We start from the raw sequence: 21,109 nt of genomic DNA, 5'->3' as shown, positions 1-21,109 counted from the left end.
GATGAGGCTGGGGGTACACAGGGAGGCTTGGGGTACATGTACTGTGGGTACATGTGATGAGGCTGGGGGTACATCTGCTGGGGGTACATGTGGTGAGGCTGGGGCTGTATGTGGTGAGGCTGGGGGTACATGTGCTGGGGGTACATGTGATGAGGCTGGGGGTACATGTGGTGAGGCTGGGGGTACACATGGAGGCTAGGGGTACATGTGGTGAGGCTGGGGGTACATGTGGTGAGGCTGGGGTACATGTTATGAGGCTTGGGGTACATGTGGTGAGGCTGGGGGTACATGTGCTGGGGGTACATGTGGTAAGGCTGGGGCTGTATGTGATGAGGCTGGGGGTACATGTGATGAGGCTGGGGGTACATGTGGTGAGGCTGGGGCTGTATGTGGTGAGGCTGGGGTACATGTGCTGGGGGTACATGTGATGAGGCTGGGGGTACATGTGGTTAGGCTGGGGTACATGTGGTGAGGCTGGGGATACACAGGGAGGCTAGGGGTACATGTGCTGGGGCTATATGTGGTGAGGCTGGGGCTGTATGTGGTGGGGCTGGGGGTACATGTGGTGAGACTGGGGTACATGTGCTGGGGGTACATGTGGTGAGGCTGGGGTACATGTGCTGGGGGTACATGTGAGGCTGGGGGTACATGTGAGGCTGGGGTACATGTGCTGGGGGTACATGTGATGAGGCTGGGGGTACATGTGGTTAGGCTGGGGTACATGTGGTGAGGCTGGGGTACAAGTGGTGAGGCTGGGGATACACAGGGAGGCTAGGGGTACATGTGCTGGGGTACATGTGGTGAGGCTGGGGCTGTATGTGGTGAGGCTGGGGGTACATGTGAGGCTGGGGCTGTATGTGATGAGGCTGGGGGTACATGTGCTGGGGGTACATGTGGTGAGGCAGACGTAGAAAGTGATTGTTTTGCCGTTTAGTTTCATGACGCCTTCTCTGCTCCTGCGCAGGTCAGTGACTCGCTCAGGGTACTAAACCTGTCCCACAACGGCTTCGGTAATGAAGGCGCTCTCGCCCTCGGCGAAGCTCTGAAGGCCAACGGGTCTCTCCGGCACCTGGACATCAGCTGCAACCGGATCGGCAACGAGGGCGCACGGCTGCTGTGTAAAGGCCTGGAGGCCAACGAGAGCCTCCGTGTCCTCAAGGTGACAGAGGACACGCTACAGCGAGAGACAGATTATGACACGCTACAGCGAGAGACAGACACCGGCCCATGACAGACAGACACACACCTGCCACCGGCCCACGACAGACAGAGAGACACCTGCCACCGGCCCACGACAGACAGACACCTGCCACTGGCCCACGGCAAACAGACAGACACCTGCCACCGGCCCATGACAGACAGACAGACACCTGCCACCGGCCCACGACAGACAGATGACAGACAGTTTTTCAGCTGGTGTTTTTTCGCAGATCTCTAGAAACCCCCTGACTGTAGAGGGCGCCGTCTTCCTCCTGACCTCAATAACCAAAAGGCCAGAAAACAAGATGGAAGAACTAGACATGTCTGTGAGTGAGAGCAGATGTTATATGGAGTAACCGGAGGGGTTTTAGGGAGGGGTATATGGAGTAACCGGAGGTGTTATAGGGAGGGGTATATGGAGTAATAGCAGGAGTTACAGGGGGGTATATGGAGTAATAGGAGGGGTTACAGGGGGTATATGGAGTAATAGGAAGAGTTACAGGGGGTATATGGAGTAATGGGAGGAGTTACAGGGTGGTATATGGAGTAATAGGAGGGGTTACAGGGGGTATATGGAGTAATAGGAGGAGTTATGGGGGGTATATGGAGTAATATGAGGAGTTACGGGGTATATGGAGTAATAGGAGGGGTTACAGGGGGTATATGGAGTAATAGGAGGAGTTACGGGGGGTATATGGAGTAATAGGAGGAGTTACGGGGGTATATGGAGTAATAGGAGGCGTTACAGGGGGTATATGGAGTAATAGGAGGGGTTACAGGGGGGTATATGGAGTAATAGGAGGGGTTACAGGGGGTATATAGAGTAATAGGAGGGGTTACAGGGGGTATATAGAGTAATAGGAGGGGTTACAGGGGGTATATGGAGTAATAGGAGGGGTTACAGGGGGGTATATGGAGTAATAGGAGGGGTTACAGGGGGTATATAGAGTAATAGGAGGGGTTACAGGGGGTATATGGAGTAATAGGAGGGGTTACAGGGGGGTATATGGAGTAATAGGAGGGGTTACAGGGGGGTATATGGAGTAATAGGAGGGGTTACAGGGAGGTGATGGGAGGGGCTGTTGTTACCTCACTACGTGTGTCTCTTTAGAGCGTCCTTGTGAACCCCCAGTTCCTCAGCCTCCTGGATGCCGCCAGCCTCTGCCGGCCAGCGCTGAGGGTTCTGTACGCCGGAAAGCAGGGATTCACCAAGAAGCAACCGGCACGGCGTCCCGACCCCATGAAGGTCATTCAGGTAATGAGGGGACCGGGAGTTATGGCAGCCAATGGGATGAAGAGAACAGTCTGCAGGAAAATTCCTTTGGTCGCCATGGTGATGACACCATATTCTAAACTTTTCACAAGAACACTTCCTGTTCCAATTTGGGTCACTTGGAACAATTCCCATGTTATTGCCCCCTGCAGGTTGTGTGTGGGGGGTATAAACTCATGGAGGGGGGCTTTTATTGCTCCCTTGCACTGCACTTTACATGCACAGGTCAGTAACACGTGACATGTGTGTGAGTCCAGGAACAAAATTGAACTTTCTGCCTCCCACCCCCCCCCCCCATATCTTTCTCTCTATCCCCCCTCCCTCTCTCATGGGGTACTTTTACTTGGGGCCAGAATTACCTGGATGAGCACAAACTGCGGCTCCTGGACTTCTACAAGAACATGGATAAAGATGGCAGTTTGAGGATACCGGTCGGTGACTTCTGCAGACACATCTCGGTGAGCGGTGACCAGCACGGGGTGGATTTGGGCCGGCTGGGGTAAACTGGGGTGGGTATACAGGGGTTGCAGTTATTGGGTAGGATTTCTATACACAAGGGCAAGGAGTCATATGCACTACAGGAGTTCTGGGAAGTCCAGATGTATTGGGTCAGATCAGGCACATATAGGGGGCGTCAGGTGTAGAGTTTGGGATCAGGCACGTATAGGGGGCGTGTCAGGTGTAGAGTTTGGGATCAGGCACGTATAGGGGGTGTGTCAGGTGTACAGTTTGGGATCGGGCACATATAGGGGGCGTGTCAGGTGTAGAGTTTGGGATCAGGCACGTATAGGGGGTGTGTCAGGTGTACAGTTTGGGATCGGGCACATATAGGGGGCGTGTCAGATGTAGAGTTTGGGATCAGGCACGTATAGGGGGGGTGTCAGGTGTAGAGTTTGGGATCAGGCACGTATAGGGGGTGTGTCAGGTGTACAGTTTGGGATCGGGCACATATAGGGGGCGTGTCAGGTGTAGAGTTTGGGATCAGGCACGTATGGGGGCGTGTCAGGTGTACAGTTTGGGATCGGGCACATATAGGGGGCGTGTCAGGTGTAGAGTTTGGGATCAGGCACGTATAGGGGGCGTGTCAGGTCTCCTAATGGTTTCTTGCGCAGATGGCTGGGATACCCCTGGATGGGGAGCAGATGGAGATTTTGCTACAAACTCTGGACAAAGAGCAGACAGGGAGTGTGGACTACAGGTGAGTGTGCGCTTATTTGCAGGGAATGAGGTTGGGGTCAGTTTTGCTGGTAAAATAACGGCTGGACGGCAGCCATGTTTTCAGCTCAGAATCTCAGTGGTCTCATTTCGGCCCGTCTAGTCTGTAAAGACTGAAACCTTAATCCGTCGTTGGTCTCATCTTACATTCAGAAGCCGTACATCTCACCTGCGCATGTTTAACCCCCTCACTGTATTAAACTCTTCAGGGACCTTGTGGACTCTCGGAAGAAGATGGTGAGAAAGCAGCGGGAGAAGCTGCGCCAGAAGGAGATCCAGGAGCGGCAGGAGAGACAGCGCAGTGAGCGGGCCCTGCGCTCCTTTCACACGGCAGTCAGGGCCTTGAGTCCTCCACTACCTTCTAAAGTGGCACCCGGTGGCAGCGCAGGCTCTTGCCGTGTCTCTGCCGCTCTGCTGAGTTCCTGGTGCCAGGAGGGAGAGACTAAAGCCATCCTCAGCCAGAGCGACCTCGTCGAGGGAAGCCTGGAGACTGAGTGCTATTACAGCTCACAGACCAGTCTGGGCTCCCAGTGCCTCTCCGAGCCCCCCAGCCCCCCGCACTCAGGGAAGGGGCATGGACCCTGATGGGGTACTATAGGCGAGCGTGAAAGCACCTAATGCGTGTAAACGGCAGCGTGTAATGAACGTGTGTGTGGGAATGTAATAAAACGGATTTTTGTGGCTTGCATTCTGCGTTTCCGGTTTGTGTCGTCGTTGCACATTTTGGGTTAGAGATGGCTTTAGTGGGGTCCGGAGACGGCTTTAGTGGGGTCCGGAGACGGCTTTAGTGGGGTCCGGAGACGGCTTTAGTGGGGTCCGGAGACGGCTTTAGAGTGCAGGAGACAGCTTTAGTGGGGTCCGGAGACGGCTGTAGTGGGGTCCGGAGACGGCTTTAGAGTGCAGGAGAGGTTCAGTGGGTGAAATGCATGGTAAGTGATACAGGGAGGACTAACCCAATATTCCTACCCCTGAGGGGGGCTTTTAAATAGTACCTGCTGGGAATGCGCTGACTCCCGACACCACCGGGTGGCAGTGAGGTTCCACCGGCATCGATGCCTTCCGCATAAAACCGCAGCCTGGGGGGGGGGGGCTTCGGACACAGATTAGGCCACAGACTTCCCATATTGTTATTTGGCACCATTTGTGATTTGGGGGGACAGCATTCCGCTCCACGGCCTCCAACCTGTCGTTCCTTGCCCTCCTCTCCTTGCTTCTCTCTCTTCCTTTCTTTTCTCCTCATCTGCTTCTCTCTGTTCTTCTCCCCTTTTTTCTGTCTTTCTCTCCTTGATCTCCCATGTTTGCGTTTCTCTTCCTGTGTCTCTCTTTGCCCTTATCTCGCCTCATATTTAAACCCCTTCAAAGACCCTCTATGCTGCAGTAAAAGTTCTGATCACACAATATTATAATAAGTGATGATTACATGGGCCAATCGCTTTCCTGTTCTTATGTCTTTGACCTTCTCTCGCTGCCATCGCCTCGTCTCCTTGTTCTTCTCTCTTTGCCCTTCTCTCACTGCCATCGCCTCGTCTCCTTGTTCTTCTCTCTTTGCCCTTCTCTCGCTGCCATCGCCTCTTCTCCTTGTTCTTCTGTCTTTGCCCTTCTCTCGCTGCCATCGCCTCTTCTCCTTGTTCTTCTCTCTTTGCCCTTCTCTCGCTGCCATCGCCTCTTCTCCCTGTTCTCTCTTTGCCCTTCTCTTGCTGCTATCACCTCTTATCCTTGTTCTTCTCTCTTTGCCCTTCTCTCCCTGCCATCACCTCTTCTCATTGTTCTTCTCTCTTTGCCCTTCTCTCCCTGCCATCACCTCTTCTCCCTGTTCTCTCTTTGCCCTTCTCTCGCTGCCATCGCCTCGTCTCCTTGTTCTTCTCTCTTTGCCCTTCTCTCGCTGCCATCGCCTCTTCTCCTTGTTCTTCTGTCTTTGCCCTTCTCTCGCTGCCATCGCCTCTTCTCCTTGTTCTTCTCTCTTTGCCCTTCTCTCGCTGCCATCGCCTCTTCTCCCTGTTCTCTCTTTGCCCTTCTCTTGCTGCTATCACCTCTTATCCTTGTTCTTCTCTCTTTGCCCTTCTCTCCCTGCCATCACCTCTTCTCATTGTTCTTCTCTCTTTGCCCTTCTCTCCCTGCCATCACCTCTTCTCCCTGTTCTCTCTTTGCCCTTCTCTCGCTGCCATCGCCTCTTCTCCTTGTTCTTCTCTCTTTGCCCTTCTCTCGCTGCCATCGCCTCTTCTCCCTGTTCTTCTGTATTTGCCCTTCTCTCCCTGCTATTGGCCCTTTGCCACTTTCTCCAATGCTTCTCTTTTGTGCTCATCTCACTACTAGCCGTCTTTTTTTGCTCTTTTCTCGAAGTCCTTCTCTCTTTGTTTCTCTTTTCATCGGCCTTCATGTGCTCTTCTCTCCACTTCCTCCTCTACTTGCCCTCCTCACCCTGTTTTTCTCTCTGTGTCAAGGTGCAGCGATGGCGGCTCCTGGGGTTCTCATTTTACCAAAACTTTTCTTTAAATAATAGCGATGAACGCATCGGGAGAATTTATTTATGGATTTTAATCTTTCTCATCAGTTAAATTCCTGCGAAAATGTATTTTAACCTCATAGCGCGTCTCACACGCCTTTTCCGCCCCACCAGCGTTTTCCTTATTCTGGAAGGGGACGGTTTTAGGATTCCCGTCAGGGCTGGAAGCGGTCCCTGTGCTCGCCGAGGCTGCCAGGAGATGGAGCTCCACCCTCAGCCGGCGCGGTTCAGCCGGGGATATTTGAGTCATGGGTTTGGAGCGTCCGCCAAATATGTCAGAACCGGCTTCATCTAGAACCGTGGGCTCTATTAACCCATGCTTTAACGTCTAGACTCGTGGGCCGCGAGACACGGGTCCTCAACGCTATCACTTATACAGCGAGAACACGACACGGATACCCGGCACTCTCGGCGTCAGGGCGAGGCAGCACCAGGTAGTTGGGGCGACGAGTCAGCCATTTTATCACGTCACCCGTTACTGACTGGCGCATGTACACGCGAGATGTGATTCCCTTCAGTGAGTTTATATGTCCCACACACCGGTGCACACGCTGCTCAGTGACATGGGAAATGGTCATGCCCTGGAAACAAAATGGCCGACGTGCGACCCGCATGGGGCTGTTTGGGGCACGGGGCTCCCTAAAACCTCATCAACTGTTACTATGGTTACAATACAAAAGTATCCACCACCCCCCTGGACATTTTTTGTTGCATTACAGCCTGGAATTAAAGTGGATTTTTGGGGTTTGTATCATTCGTTGCCCGGTGGGGGGGTTTCGGCGGGCGGCCATATTCTTTCTGTGTCTCAGTAATGGATGTAACGGCTCCGCGGGATCCGCTTCTCCATGACTGCGTCCCCGAGCTGTGTGGGAGCTCCTCGGGCTTCACGGGGGCCACTCGCTTGGTGGGGCCCTTCAGAACAGGTGTGTATATATAATATATATAATATAATATATATATATATATATATATATATATATATATGTTCTGTGATCACGTGACCCTCAGACGGCACACAGGCGGACTTTAACTAACGATGTGACTTCATTCTACACGCAGGGCTTTAACGGTTTAAGTTATTGTCTTAATTTCACCGATTCAGACAATTTTTGTGTCTCCGTTACATGAAATCCAAATAAAAATCCATTTAATTCCGGGATGAAGCCCGGGGGGTGCTCTGTACTACGCTCCAGCCATGGATTCCAGATGAGAGGCAGCACAGGTTACAAGGGGTTAACCGGAGCCTCCCCCACCCTGTCTGCACAGCTCAAGGCTCTCCCTCCACAGCCTAGACCTCTCTCTCCTCCGCCCTCCCCACTCTCCACATTCTCACCAACCTCGACCTGTCTCTCCTCCTCCCTCCCCACTCTCCATTCCCCGCATGCCTCTCTCTCCATACACTGCAGGCGGCTCCCCTTTCCTCCTCCAACTTTTCCACCCCCCCTTCTCTTATTCTGACACATGGTGGCCATGAAAGAACAGGCAATAACAAGCGATCATGTGAGACGGATTCCAGGGATGTGGGAGTGTTTGTGTGCTGAGAGAGTGTGTGTGTGCGAGAGAGTATGTATGTGTGCGAGAGTATGTGTGTAAGAGAGTATGTATGTGTGCGAGAGTATGCGTGTGTGTGAGAGTATATGAGTGTGTGTATGCATGTGTGCATGCGTGTTGTGTTGACATTTCATTGATGTTTTGAGACAGTTGCAGCAGGAATTTAACGTGTTCTTTAACCTTAGCGTGTTGCGTGTTTTCACATGTCAGTTGAAGGTTGTGAAGGTGCGAGTCAGGGGTTAACATGTTGTTGTCACGGGGTTGTCGTGTTACACAGGGCTTGCATTGAGATACATTGGGCAACAATTATGGAAGGAAGTTTCTAGAACACAGTAAGATGCAGGTTAACTGTTTCCTGCCTGGAAAATGGTAAGATGCAGTGCACTGAGGCTGGGGGAGGGGGTTGGAAGGGGTTAAATTCCTGTGTTTTACAGGGGTGGAGTCAGATTGCACTCAGCTCCAGGTCTCCATGGAAACAAGGGAAGGCATCCATGGGGTGTATTGGGGGGGAGGGGGCTGGCTGGGCGCCAAGTCTAAGCTGAGCTGGACTCCCAGAATCCTTTGCTGGATGTCTGCCCAAACCCCAAAGGCGTCCAGCCCAGTGTAACACAGCCCTGAAATGACTACACATATACGGCACGGCGGCCCCGCTGGGGGGGCACTGCATACCCGCAGCCCCCCGGGGGGGCACTGCATACCCATGGCTCCCCTCAAATACACAGCCTCCGCGATACCCGCAGCCTCCCTGTAACCCCCACCTATCTGATACAGAGTGCCCACCAATACCAAGTGCCTTCTTGTAACCTTATTCCTGCCTATCTCTCATACAACCGCATTTCCATCTGTAGAGGAGACCTCTGAGGTCCTGAAAGCTCTGTTTCTATGTTGGAAAAGCCACAGCATTAGCGGCACTTCAGCTGTGAGGCATGGCTGAGCGCGCTGCACAGCGGTACCGAGTACACACCAGGGACGAGCGTGTTGTTTTGTAATATTGTGTTATGTAGGACGGGGTGTGCGCCAGTCAGCCGAAGGCCGGCCCTGAACACGCACACGCAGCCCTGGGCGCACACGCCCCTCGCTCACACATGCCCCGAACACTGAGCGCTACGAGTATCACACGCCACTCAAACCCTCCACCCGCACCCCGAGGCTAGCCTCCACTTTACACCCAGGTCATGATTAACAAGTGAGTCATTTAAACGTCACACCAGGAAGAGACTCCTGAGGACAGCAGCTCACACGCCTTGTGCTGCACCCACACTCTCTGCTTGCATGTAAATAATCATGTGGGCCGGCTTCACTAAGCAGTGCTCAATCTGGCCAGCAGTGGCAAACGTGAGATTGTGCCGCAGCGTCAGCGGCCCTGAGCCACCTCACACCCGGCGCGGGTGACCCCGGGGCGGCCCGATGAGCGAGGTCCTGATCCGTAGCAATTCAGCTGAATAAACCCGTGTAGTCTGCTGCAACACGCGTGTAAAGGGGGCACGCAAGTGCCAAGAATGAGAACCACTCACCCTCCGAGGGCAATACCCTCAGCCTTCTTGCCCTCCAAGGGCAACACCCTCAGCCTTCTCGCCCTCTGAGGACAATACCCTCAGATTTTGCCACATCACGTATGTCACCGCACACAGAAAGTGGGTCAGAGGCCACGTTTCGCAACACGAAAGCAGACTGCGGTGCCACCCCGGGGAGACGTTGTGTGAGCTCGCGCCTGCACACAGGGCTCATCTGCCCCAGCGGAACCATTTGTTGTACCCTGCCACCCTGCGCAGGGTGATGTGTCACGCCATGTACACTGCGAGGTCACTCTGATACCGCAAGCCCCTGGGCGCCACTTCACATACGTGACACAAGGTGACGTTATAACGGCCTCTCGGTGCGGGAAGCAGGCCGTTTATTTGCTACAGCTGGGGCAAAAGTGAAGGGGGATTAGGTAGATTTGCAGTCATATGAATTTAACCCGTTACGGCCCAGGTCTGGACCACACGTTTGGTGGCTCCAAAGACTCCCGGTGGCCCTTGTCAAGGACCCAACGCCAATCCCTATTGGCTCGTCTCCTGCTTTTAATAAGGGACCGAGAGCATACCGTGTGAGCACATACATGCTGCACATACATGTACATGTCCCGACTCACACGGGCTAGGGCAGCACACGAGAGTCACGTGGCCGGAATCACACACGTGTGCACACGGCCCGCAGAAGGCGCGCGCAGGTGGGAGGGGACGCTGCCGTGGGGCGGGGACTCTTGCGCAGGCGCGCTGCTCACTCATCGACGCAACATGTTTGTGAGAGCGAGCGCTAAACGCTAGAGACTCGGCGCGACCTCTGTTCATCTTCTACGGGACTCAGCGCTCACCGCACCGGCCCGGGTCCCTTAGTCTTTGCCGCTCGAAGCCGTCTTCGGTCCAGTGACGTCACGGCCAGGTGGCATTCCCCGGCTAGCGCCGCGTCATCACGGAAGGCGGTGTCGCGCACGTTGTCCCTGCCCTGCGTGACGGAGAGCGCGCGTCCCTGTTTGTGCGCGCTCCGGGCGGGCTGCGGCTTGCAGAGAAGCGCAGGAGAGCGAGGCAGAGCACGGCCGGCGCGGACCGGAGCACAAGCGCCTGTACCGGGAGTCCTACCGACCTTACCGCCCCCACGCACGGAGAGTTTCCACCTCCAGAGCAGCCACTGCATGGTCCCCTCACCCTGAGCTGCCCTCAGCCACGCGTGGGCTGCCCTCGCCAACATGTCAGCAGCCCAGGTCTCCTCCTCACGCCGGCAGTCCTGTTACCTGTGTGACCTGCCGCGCATGCCATGGGCCATGATCTGGGACTTCACCGAGCCCGTGTGCCGTGGCTGCGTCAACTACGAGGGTGCCGACCGCATTGAGTTCGTCATCGACACAGCCCGCCAGCTGAAGCGCAGCCACGGCTTTCAGGATGGACGCTCCCCTGGGCCACAGGGGCCCGGCTCAGGAGGAGCAGCCAAGCAGCACCCGGCAGTCCAGGCAGCCCTGACGGCCAAGGACACGGCGCAGCTCAACCATCTGGATGGAGCAGCCAAGGCGGCTGCTTCTGGCCTGGAGCGTTACGGACTGCCTAGCGACAGGGGCCGCTTCGAGTACACCCTGACTGCTGCCCGGCTCCCCAACGGCCTCAACGGATTTCCAAAGCCGGGGGAGGATGGCCCCCCAGAGCTGAACCGCCAGAGCCCCAACTCCCGGGGGCGCTCAGGACATGGACTTATCCCCCAGCTGGGGCCTGGGCAGCTGAGCGTGCCCCCAAACCTGCTCCCCCAGACCCTGCTAAACGGCCCCCCAACAGCCTCCTCCTCAGGGGCTCCACATGTTCTGGGAAGGGGTCCTGTCGGCTCCAGTGGCCTGAGCGGCCCAGCACCCCCTTCAGCCTCTTCTTCAGGGGACCCGAAACGCCCGGGCTCCGTGTCCAGCACAGACCAGGAAAGGGAGCTCAAGGAGAAGCAGAGGAACAGCGAGGCTCTGTCTGAGCTGACTGAGAGCCTGCGGAACAGGGCAGAGGAATGGGCCAGCAAGCCCAAACCCGTGCGCGACACCCTGCTCACCCTGTCCAGCTGCACCCCCTTTGACGTCCGTTTCAAAAAGGACCACACTCTGCTGGGGCGAGTCTTTGCCTTCGACGCGGCGTCCAAGCCGGGGCTCCTGGATTACGAGCTGAAGCTGTTTGTGGAATACCCCAGCGGCTCGCTCAACGTGTTCAGCTCCGCCTCAGGCGTCGCTAAGCAGATGTACCAAGATTGCATGAAAGACTTTGGCCGCGGCTTGTCGTCCGGCTTTAAGTACCTGGAGTACGAGAGGAAGCACGGCTCCGGGGACTGGCGCCTACTGGGGGACCTGCTGCCGGAGTCCGTGCGCTTCTTCAAGGAGATGGTAGGAGCAGACATGCTGCCCCAGCCGTACCTCGACCCGGGCTGCCCCATGCTGCCCAGCGCGTTAGTAAATCTGCCCCGGGCCCTGGCTGCTGCGGCCGCCGCCGCGTCTTCTGCCGGAGGGAGCAGCCAGGCTAGAGGCGGCGTGAGGAAGCGCAAGGCCTCCCCAGAACCAGACTCTGCTGAGGGACAGATGTGGATAACTGGACAGCCTGACGGCATAAAGCAGCTGAGCTTAGCTGCCGGGGGAGCCCCATCGTCTTCATCTTCAGCTACGGCATACGGAGGCCCCGCTCCTCCACCGCCTCCCCCACCTCTCGGCCCTGGGCACCCACAGCGAACCACCCCACCTGAGAGCGCCCCACCGAACGGGCCGTCTCCCATGGCAGCATTGCAGTCTGTGACAGACACTTTGGGAACTGCACACTCCCCCAAGGACGGCCAGACCGGTGGGGGGCCCGCCGTGCACTCCACCACTTCGTCCGCCCGCAGGAACAGCAGCAGCCCGGTTTCTCCCGCCTCGGTCACCGGCCAGAGGCGTCTGAACTCTCGCAATGGAGCAGGGTCGGCGGAGCTGAGCCTCCAGGTGGCCTCTGCTGGGGGAGCCCCTCATCCGGGAATGGACCAAGTGCATCCCCAAAACATTCCCGATTCACCCATGGCCAACAGCGGCCCCCTGTGCTGCACCATTTGCCACGAGCGTCTGGAGGATACGCACTTTGTCCAGTGCCCATCCGTGCCCAGCCACAAATTCTGCTTCCCCTGCTCCCGCGAGAGTATCAAGGCCCAGGGGGCCACCGGGGAGGTCTACTGTCCTAGTGGCGAGAAGTGCCCGCTGGTTGGTTCCAACGTGCCCTGGGCTTTCATGCAGGGAGAAATTGCCACCATCCTGGCGGGGGATGTCAAGGTGAAAAAGGAAAGAGACCCTTAAGCCAAGCAGGCGGCGGTTGCCATAGACACCATTTTTCCCCCCCTCTATTTTTTGGCGAGGGGTTTCCTCGTCTCATTAATGTATCTGTACAGCTCCTCATTTATAACCTACAGCCCAAGGACAGGCTCCCGGGACAGGGGCCACAGCAGAGCGTGCGCACACACGTGGCTTTAGATTGAATATTTAGTTGTGCGCAGCCACCCACTGCGGTTTCTTCCAGTCCCTGAAGGATCCCTCACTAGTCTGCGAATATAAAATGGAGGCCGGCGAGCGGCAGAGCCGTCGGAGGGAAGTGGCGGGTGGGGGATGGTTTGGCTCCTCAGACCACGGAACTGAACAGCTTGCCACGTTTTTCCCGCTGAGGAGTAACTTTTGCTGGAGTTTTGTTGCCGCCGGCCGGGACTGTTGCCCCCGACGTGGAGCGGGCCGGCGCGGGGAGAGACTGTCGGGCTGCACCGTCACATACTTTAGTCTTATGTACAGACCCTCGGTTTTGTGGGTGTTTCAGTATTTTGAGGCACCGCTGATGTAACAGGTGACATGATTGGGTGACGCGGGATACTATGTGTTCTTTCTATTTTCCTTTTTTATCGGCTTTCGTGGCGCTGTGACCACTGGGTAAAGGTTTATAGCACTTAGCGATGCTGCGGGTGTGACTTTTTTTTTTTTTTTTGTAAATGTTCGCACTTCTGTCCCGGCCCCTGGGCAGACGGTAACAGAGTGTAAAATGCCCCGGGGCGGGCGGGCGTGCCTCCGCACACTTACCTCCCCCTCTATGTCGAGCTTTTGCCCCGATAACGCGGGTGGGTGTCTGTAATCCGTGTAATTAGCCGATCGCAGGTCGCTGCAGGTCTACGGAATGCCAGGCCAGTCGGGTTAACCTGTTGAGTGCTGGCAGGGATGGATCTGGCCAGTAAAGGGTTATTTTTGGTGGCGCACGGAGGCTTTAAGCAGTAGAGCAGTCGCTGTCTGTACATTTCGGGGGATAAACTTTTCTCTTTGTCCAGAATACATTTCTGTAGTATGACAGACCACTGTTATGTGCCTTGGAGCTGATTACATTGTAATAAATCTGATTCATATTACTGTGTTGTGATTGGTTGCTGCTTTTTATGTGGTTGTATATTGACCCCCTGTGCCCTCGAGTCCTGCTGCACAGTCCCTCCATTGGCTCACATTCGCTCTCTGCGCCATCTTTCCAAGCTCCCTCTAATTCTGTGTTTGCAGTCCCTCCGTGACTTGGCCTCTCGCCACGGCCTTTCCTCACTCTTTCCATACTCCCTCCTTTCACAACGTTCCTCGTCTATCTCCCTCCATCTTTTGCTGGCCTCTCCCTCCTAAATACGTTACAGGAGCGATGGAGATTCCTAAGGAGCAGAAATGTTACAACCAGAGGCCGGGATCTTAACACGAGAGGGTCAGAGGATTAGATGTGAAGCTTTAAATAAACGGAAATGTAAACATGCGCAGGTTTAGGCATATGGCTCCTGAATCCAACGAGGCAGACTGATTAAGGTTGGATGTGACCTCGAGTCTCGCGCTGTCCCGCTGTGGGCTAAAACGAAACCCGAAAGGTGGAACGCGGCATTAAACTTTTCTGCCCGGGCTCTCTGTGGAGGCATTGGGTTAACCCCGTATTCAAGCAGATTCCTGTCTCGACCCGTTTGCCCCGGTAGCATGTGCCCTCGGCTCTCCCCTGCCTCTGTATACAAGCCCAGCCCGTGTCCCGATTGCCTCCGGGGACCAGCTAGCCATGGGCTTCCTGTACCGGGTCCTGCAGGCTGTTCAGTAGCCCTGTTATTGCGTCCCCCCGCCATTAATCTCACCCTGCTTTTCCTTATCTTGGCGTTCTGCCCCTCCAGGTAAAGAAATGCCCCCGGAGGCTGCAGAACAAGCAGGTGCCCCTGACACCCCCCCATGTGAAGCAGGACTGGGGAGGAATAATTGCTTACACTCCCTGGTGTTGTCCCAGGGGTAGATGACACCAGTATGGCCCTGGGCGGTATTCCCAGTACTGTTTTGGGTGGATGCAGGCGGCAGACGCTGACTAAGCGTTTTCCAACCGCCTGTTGCCCATCCCCCCTCCTTCATATTCCCTCCTCCTGGGGGGTTTACTGCTTCCGGTCATCGCTTCCCCTTCCATCTTCGCTCTGATAATCTGCCCCCGACCGTGGAGAGGGCCGCGCATGTCTGCGGGAACGCGCCTGTGTCACGCGCAGCTGACAGCCCGAGGAGGGGGGGAGAGGGGCATTTACAGAAAGTGCCTCCTTAGAGTCCCCTGGTGGGGGAGGGGGCTTTGTATTACACCTGAGCTAATGCAACGCCTCAAGTCAGGGACACGGGGCATTTAGGGCAAGGGTTAGTGGACCCTCTGCGCCTGCGCGAGTCGCCCCAGGATTAAACATTCCCTGGAGAGAAGGGGTTAATACAAACACTAACTCAGTAATAATAAGATGGCGTCTTCATCCAGACGCGCCTTAACCCGGACAGGAAGCAGGCAGTTTATTACGGGGGGGGTTAAAAGCATGGTGGGCTACTCGTTATTTTTCGTTTATAGAGAGCGTCACTGTAAAGGCGGGTAGAATGACGAAATGTTATGCCGTGCGCCGGGGTACTGAAAACCTCAACACAAAAGGGTGTGTGACCTCTCCCCGTAACAACGAACGGCAGATGCGCCATCAGCTGGGGCAGCTCCGGACACCCCCACCCCAGAGCCGGGTGCCTCAGGCAGCTGAGCGCGGCACGCACCCGTCGCACCGGCAGCCATTCCGTCGGCTCTGCCAGGCTGTCCATCTTCTGAATGCACTCTTCTGTCTCTGCCTAGAAACAGCTGACAGCACTGCTGAGATTATTCCCATTGGGTGGAAATTCTATCCGCAGCCAATCCGTGCAGACTTCGGGCGCGTCACTTTGTGTAGTTTGGCTCCTGATCCATTTAATGGCATTTTGGAGCTTCTACCTCCCCGTGCGCAGGCGCGGGCGCTCAAAATGTCTGCCTGCGCAGCGTGACGCATCACACACAAACATTACCCCCGTCTGCTCTGTAAAGACTTATTCAGTCGTTGGGCTCGTGTTAGATTCAGGAGCCATATGCCTATCTCATGCATGTTTAATACCCTCACTGTATTACCCTCTACCACTTCTGCTGGGAGGCTGTTTCACTTATCCATGACCCTGCTCATAGGTAGAGGCTCTTTGTCCAGATATTCCTGGAGCTCGGTGAGGGGTATACGTGGCTGGTAATACAGTGTTGCAGGCTTTTGTTTTACCCATCGCCCTATTATTAAACCGGTTAGGCGACAGGTATCCCTTTGCCCTATTATTGGCCAGTAACACGACAGGGATCCCCTCACCCTATTATTGGCCGGTAATGCGACAGGAATCCCCTCACCCCTCACGCCTTGTTGGCCTGTAACACAACGGGGATCCTCTCGCCCTATTTTGTGGTATTGCGACAGGGATCCTCTCACTCTATTATTGGCTGGTAACGCAACAGGGATGCCCTCGCCGTATTATTGGCTGGTAACGCGACAGGGATCCCCTCGCCCTATTATTGGCTGGTAACGCAACAGGGATGCCCTCGACGTATTATTGGCCGGTAACGCGACAGGGATCCCCTCGCCCTATTATTGGCTGGTAACGCAACAGGGATGCCCTCGACGTATTATTGGCCGGTAACGCGAAGCGATCCCCTCGCCCTATTATTGGCCAGTGACGCAACAGGGATCCCCTCGCCCTATTATTGACTTGTAATATAGCCTTGGAATCAGGTGACTTGCTCCTTCTAGCTCCAGGTCTGCAGACATGCGCTGCTCCCTTTATATAGCGCCATCGTATTCTGCAGCGCAGTACAATGAGTAAACAGTTGTGCATCACATAGTTGCATGGACAGAAACAGAGCAAGGAGGGTGTGAGATGCTCTACATGCGGTTACGGGAAGCTTCATGTACTGGTGTGAGATGCTCTGCATGCGGTTACGGGGAGCTCTGTGTACCGGTGTGTGAGATGCTCTGCATGCGGTTACGAGGAGCTCCGTGTACCGGTGTGAGATGCTCTGCATGCGGTTACGGGGAACTCTGTGTACCGGTGTGAGATGCTCTGCATGCGGTTATGGGGAGCTCCGTGTACCGGTGTGTGAGATGCTCTACATGCAGTTACGGGAAGCTCCATGTACTGGTGTGAGATGCTCTACATGCGGTTATGGGGAGCTCCGTGTACCGGTGTGTGAGATGCTCTGCATGCGGTTACGGGGAGCTCTGTGTACCGGTGTGAGATGCTCTGCATGCGGTTACGGGGAGCTCCGTGTACCGGTGTGAGATGCTCTGCATGCGGTTACGGGGAGCTCCGTGTACCGGTGTGAGATGCTCTGCATGCGGTTACGGGGAGCTCCGTGTACTGGTGTGAGATGCTCTGCATGCGGTTATGGGGAGCTCTGTGTACCGGTGTGTGAGATGCTCTGCATGCGGTTACGGGGTGCTCCGTGTACTGGTGTGAGATGCTCTGCATGCGGTTATGGGGAGCTCTGTGTACTGGTGTGTGATGCTCTGCATGCGGTTACGGGGAGCTCCGTGTACCGGTGTGAGATGCTCTGCATGCGGTTACGAGGAGCTCCGTGTACCGGTGTGAGATGCTCTGCATGCGTTTACGGGGAGCTCCGTGTACCGGTGTGAGATGCTCTGCATGCGGTTACGGGGAGCTCCGTGTACCGATGTGAGATGCTCTGCATGCGGTTAAAGGGAGCTCCGTGTACTGGTGTGAAATGCTCTGCATGCGGTTACGGGGAGCTCCGTGTACTGGTGTGAGATGCTCTGCATGCGGTTATGGGGAGCTCCGTGTACTGGTGTGAGATGCTCTGCATGCGGTTATGGGGAGCTCCGTGTACCGGTGTGTGAGATCCTCTGCATGCGGTTACGGGGAACTCCGTGTACCGGTGTGAAATGCTCTGCATGCGGTTACGGGGAGCTCCGTGTACCAGTGTGAGATGCTTTGCATGCGGTTACGAGGAGCTCCGTGTACTGGTGTGAGATGCTCTGCATGCGGTTACGGGGAGCTCAGTGTACTGGTGTGAGATGCTCTGCATGCGGTTACGGGGAGCTCCGTGTACTGGTGTGAGATGCTCTGCATGCGGTTACGGGGAGCTCTGTGTACCGGTGTGAGATGCTCTGCATGCGGTTATGGGGAGCTCCGTGTACTGGTGTGAGATGCTCTGCATGCGGTTATGGGGAGCTCCGTGTACTGGTGTGAGATGCTCTGCATGCGGTTACGGGGAGCTCAGTGTACTGGTGTGTGATGCTCTGCATGCGGTTATGGGGAGCTCTGTGTACCGGTGTGTGAGATGCTCTGCATGCGGTTACGGGGTGCTCCGTGTACTGGTGTGAGATGCTCTGCATGCGGTTATGGGGAGCTCTGTGTACCGGTGTGTGAGATGCTCTGCATGCGGTTACGGGGTGCTCCGTGTACTGGTGTGAGATGCTCTGCATGCGGTTATGGGGAGCTCTGTGTACTGGTGTGTGATGCTCTGCATGCGGTTACGGGGAGCTCCGTGTACCGGTGTGAGATGCTCTGCATGCGGTTACGAGGAGCTCCGTGTACCGGTGTGAGATGCTCTGCATGCGTTTACGGGGAGCTCCGTGTACCGGTGTGAGATGCTCTGCATGCGGTTACGGGGAGCTCCGTGTACCGATGTGAGATGCTCTGCATGCGGTTAAAGGGAGCTCCGTGTACTGGTGTGAAATGCTCTGCATGCGGTTACGGGGAGCTCCGTGTACTGGTGTGAGATGCTCTGCATGCGGTTATGGGGAGCTCCGTGTACTGGTGTGAGATGCTCTGCATGCGGTTATGGGGAGCTCCGTGTACCGGTGTGTGAGATCCTCTGCATGCGGTTACGGGGAACTCCGTGTACCGGTGTGAAATGCTCTGCATGCGGTTACGGGGAGCTCCGTGTACCAGTGTGAGATGCTTTGCATGCGGTTACGAGGAGCTCCGTGTACTGGTGTGAGATGCTCTGCATGCGGTTACGGGGAGCTCAGTGTACTGGTGTGAGATGCTCTGCATGCGGTTACGGGGAGCTCCGTGTACTGGTGTGAGATGCTCTGCATGCGGTTACGGGGAGCTCAGTGTACTGGTGTGAGATGCTCTGCATGCGGTTACGGGAAGCTTCATGTACTGGTGTGAGATGCTCTGCATGCGGTTATGGGGAGCTCCGTGTACCGGTGTGTGAGATGCTCTGCATGCGGTTATGGGGAGCTCCGTGTACCGGTGTGAGATGCTCTGCATACGGTTACGGGGAGCTTGGCGTGCTCCATTTAGCGTGTGGAATGGGGAGTCCTGCGTGTGCTGAGCAGCAGATGCTGTATGACTGAAGGCATGTGCGTGTTCTGTGTTACACAATCCCGTGGATTCCTCTGAACATTGGAACCTAAAATTGGCCTCAGACCCCCCCCTCCATTCCTCAGCCTTTAACCCTTTCCCTGCACAGACTCTGCTGCTGCTTACAAAGCAGATTATGAATGGGGGTGAAGCAGCGGCCTGCCTGTGCTCTGGGGCCGGCCTGCGCTCTGGGGTCCGGCCTGCGCTCTGGGGTCCGTGTGCCAGTTCTCGGGGGACTGATAGATTTGTGAATGAATGTGTGGGGTAAAGCACGGGGTGTGTTTATACAGGGTAATAGTGTGGCGTTGGGTTGCAGCGAGGGTAGGTTTCTCTGGGGCTGGTGGGTCGGTTCCCCAGGGCAGGCGCCTGTTTCGGGGCATTTAAGAAAACGGAAGTTACAGGGGTACAAATCACGGCTGCAGCTCTGTCCACTGGGTCCCTAGCGCGAGGGGCAAATCATAAACCCTGCGGGGTATTTATAGCTCGGGGGGGGGGACAGCTGACACCATCCAAATTACTGAACCCCGTGAGATCATGTGACACCATGTCTAGGTGTCAGACATTTTCGTGGGACTCTGGGTCGGGGTGTCTGGGGGCAGTTTGCACAAAGTGCTTAGTTGTGTGAGGGTGTTTTGGGGGTCTTTGTTGGGGATTGGTGTGCAGTTTAGCCGGGTCACCGAGCACGTCTGTGTCCTGTTTCTGATCACATGACCGGTAATATTTTATAGGATGTCTTATTTTATAACCAACCCCAGAGACTGAATGTGGCTGCAGCTCCGGCCTTCAAAGGGACAATCAGGTAACCCGGCTGGGGCTCTTAATCAGCCAGCACAGCCCTGTCTGCCCCGCCGGCCCCCGCACTACAGGGGGGATAACACAGGCGGGGGAAACCATTGTATCCCTTACCCCCGTACCGGATCCATTCCCTGTGTCCTGCTCGAGCTGATGGGGTTTGGGGTTGGGTTCTGTGTCCTGCTCGAGCTGATGGGGTTTGGGGTTGGGTTCTGTGTCCTCCCTGAGCTGATGGGATTTGAGCTTGGGTTCTGTGTACTCCTCGAGCTGATGGGAACTGGAGTTCGGTTCTGGGTCCTCCCCGAGCTGATGGGGTTTGGGCTTGGGTTTTGTGTACACCCCGAGCTGATGGGGTTTAGGGTTGGGTTCTGGGTCCTCCCCGAGCTGATGGGGTTTGATTCTGTGTACTCCCCGAGCTGATGGGGTTTGGGGTTGGGTTCCGTGTCCTCCCCGAGCTGATGGGTTTGGGGTTGGGTTCCGTGTCCTCCCCGAGCTGATGGGGTTTGGGGTTGGGTTCTGTGTCCTCCCCAAGCTGATGGGGTTGGGTTCTGTGCACCCCCCGAGCTGATGGGGTTTGGGGTTTGGTTCTGTGTCCTCCCCAAGCTGATGGGGTTGGGTTCTGTGTACCCCCCGAGCTGATGGGGTTTGGGGTTGGGTTCTGTGTCCTCCTCGAGCTGATGGGGTTTGGGGTTTGGTTCTGTGTCCTCCCCAAGCTGATGGGGTTTGGGGTTTGGTTCTGTGTCCTCCCCAAGCTGATGGGGTTTAGGGTTGGGTTCTGTGTCCTCCTCGAGCTGATGGGGTTTGGGGTTCTGGGTGTGTTGAGAACGTCTGGTAAAGGAATGTTGATTGAAGTGAGGTTATATATAAAGTTCTGTGTGTTTGTAAATAAAGTTCTTGTTTTACTGTGAATGGGGGTCTGACTGATCCGTGGATAGCAGGAGCTCCGTATGAGGAACTGACTGGTGATTCCTCAGCCCTCAAACAGGGGGACCCAGCCTTGGGTACGGTGACCCTGTAACACCATGAACCTGTCTGGAAGCCACATACGTGTATCACGCGTGTGGCCTGGCTGACATGAAGTGCCCGCCGCGTACTGAGACAATTTCATGGACACACGTTTCTAATCATGTTCCGGTTTTTCTTGGAAGCCCTGAAATGGAGATCGTGGCGTCGGCTACAGGAGCCGGCATTCGGGGTATTGCCCTGAATCCTCCGTTCTCCGGCCCCTGAGCATGCGCAGCCCCTCTGTGACCTTTCACATTCCAGACTGTTTTAGCATCTCCGGGATTAGCCGGACACTGCGTGCCGTAAGGACAGGTGTCAGATCCCCCCCCACCGCAACAATTACCGCACACGCCGGTACACTGTGCCCTGCGCTACCCACATCTTA

The 21,109-nt window shown here is 55.8% G+C and overlaps 2 protein-coding genes across 2 annotated transcripts in view; both read left to right on the top strand.

The window, feature by feature from the left end:
• The window catches only part of LRRC74A (leucine rich repeat containing 74A), a 23,512-nt gene extending 19,136 nt beyond the window's left edge, over nt 1-4,376 (top strand). Inside the window, exons 10-15 of the mRNA XM_053474327.1 lie at nt 965-1,159; nt 1,431-1,526; nt 2,312-2,455; nt 2,827-2,931; nt 3,586-3,671; nt 3,898-4,376. Coding sequence (XP_053330302.1) covers nt 965-1,159; nt 1,431-1,526; nt 2,312-2,455; nt 2,827-2,931; nt 3,586-3,671; nt 3,898-4,273 — 1,002 coding nt within the window. The 3' untranslated portion in view covers nt 4,274-4,376. The remainder of the gene's footprint in view (nt 1-964; nt 1,160-1,430; nt 1,527-2,311; nt 2,456-2,826; nt 2,932-3,585; nt 3,672-3,897) is intronic.
• Nucleotides 4,377-9,975: 5,599 nt separating this feature from the next.
• IRF2BPL (interferon regulatory factor 2 binding protein like) lies at nt 9,976-13,643 on the top strand. The gene has a single exon (XM_053474967.1). The coding sequence runs from the start codon at nt 10,471-10,473 to the stop codon at nt 12,556-12,558; it is 2,088 nt and encodes a 695-aa protein (XP_053330942.1). The 5' UTR covers nt 9,976-10,470; the 3' UTR covers nt 12,559-13,643.
• Nucleotides 13,644-21,109: the final 7,466 nt, after the last annotated feature.

This window comes from Spea bombifrons, chromosome 9, assembly GCF_027358695.1.
Source record: "Spea bombifrons isolate aSpeBom1 chromosome 9, aSpeBom1.2.pri, whole genome shotgun sequence".
In the NCBI taxonomy this organism is placed as follows: Eukaryota; Metazoa; Chordata; class Amphibia; order Anura; family Pelobatidae; genus Spea; species Spea bombifrons.
This window is presented reverse-complemented; position numbering and strand designations above follow the sequence as displayed.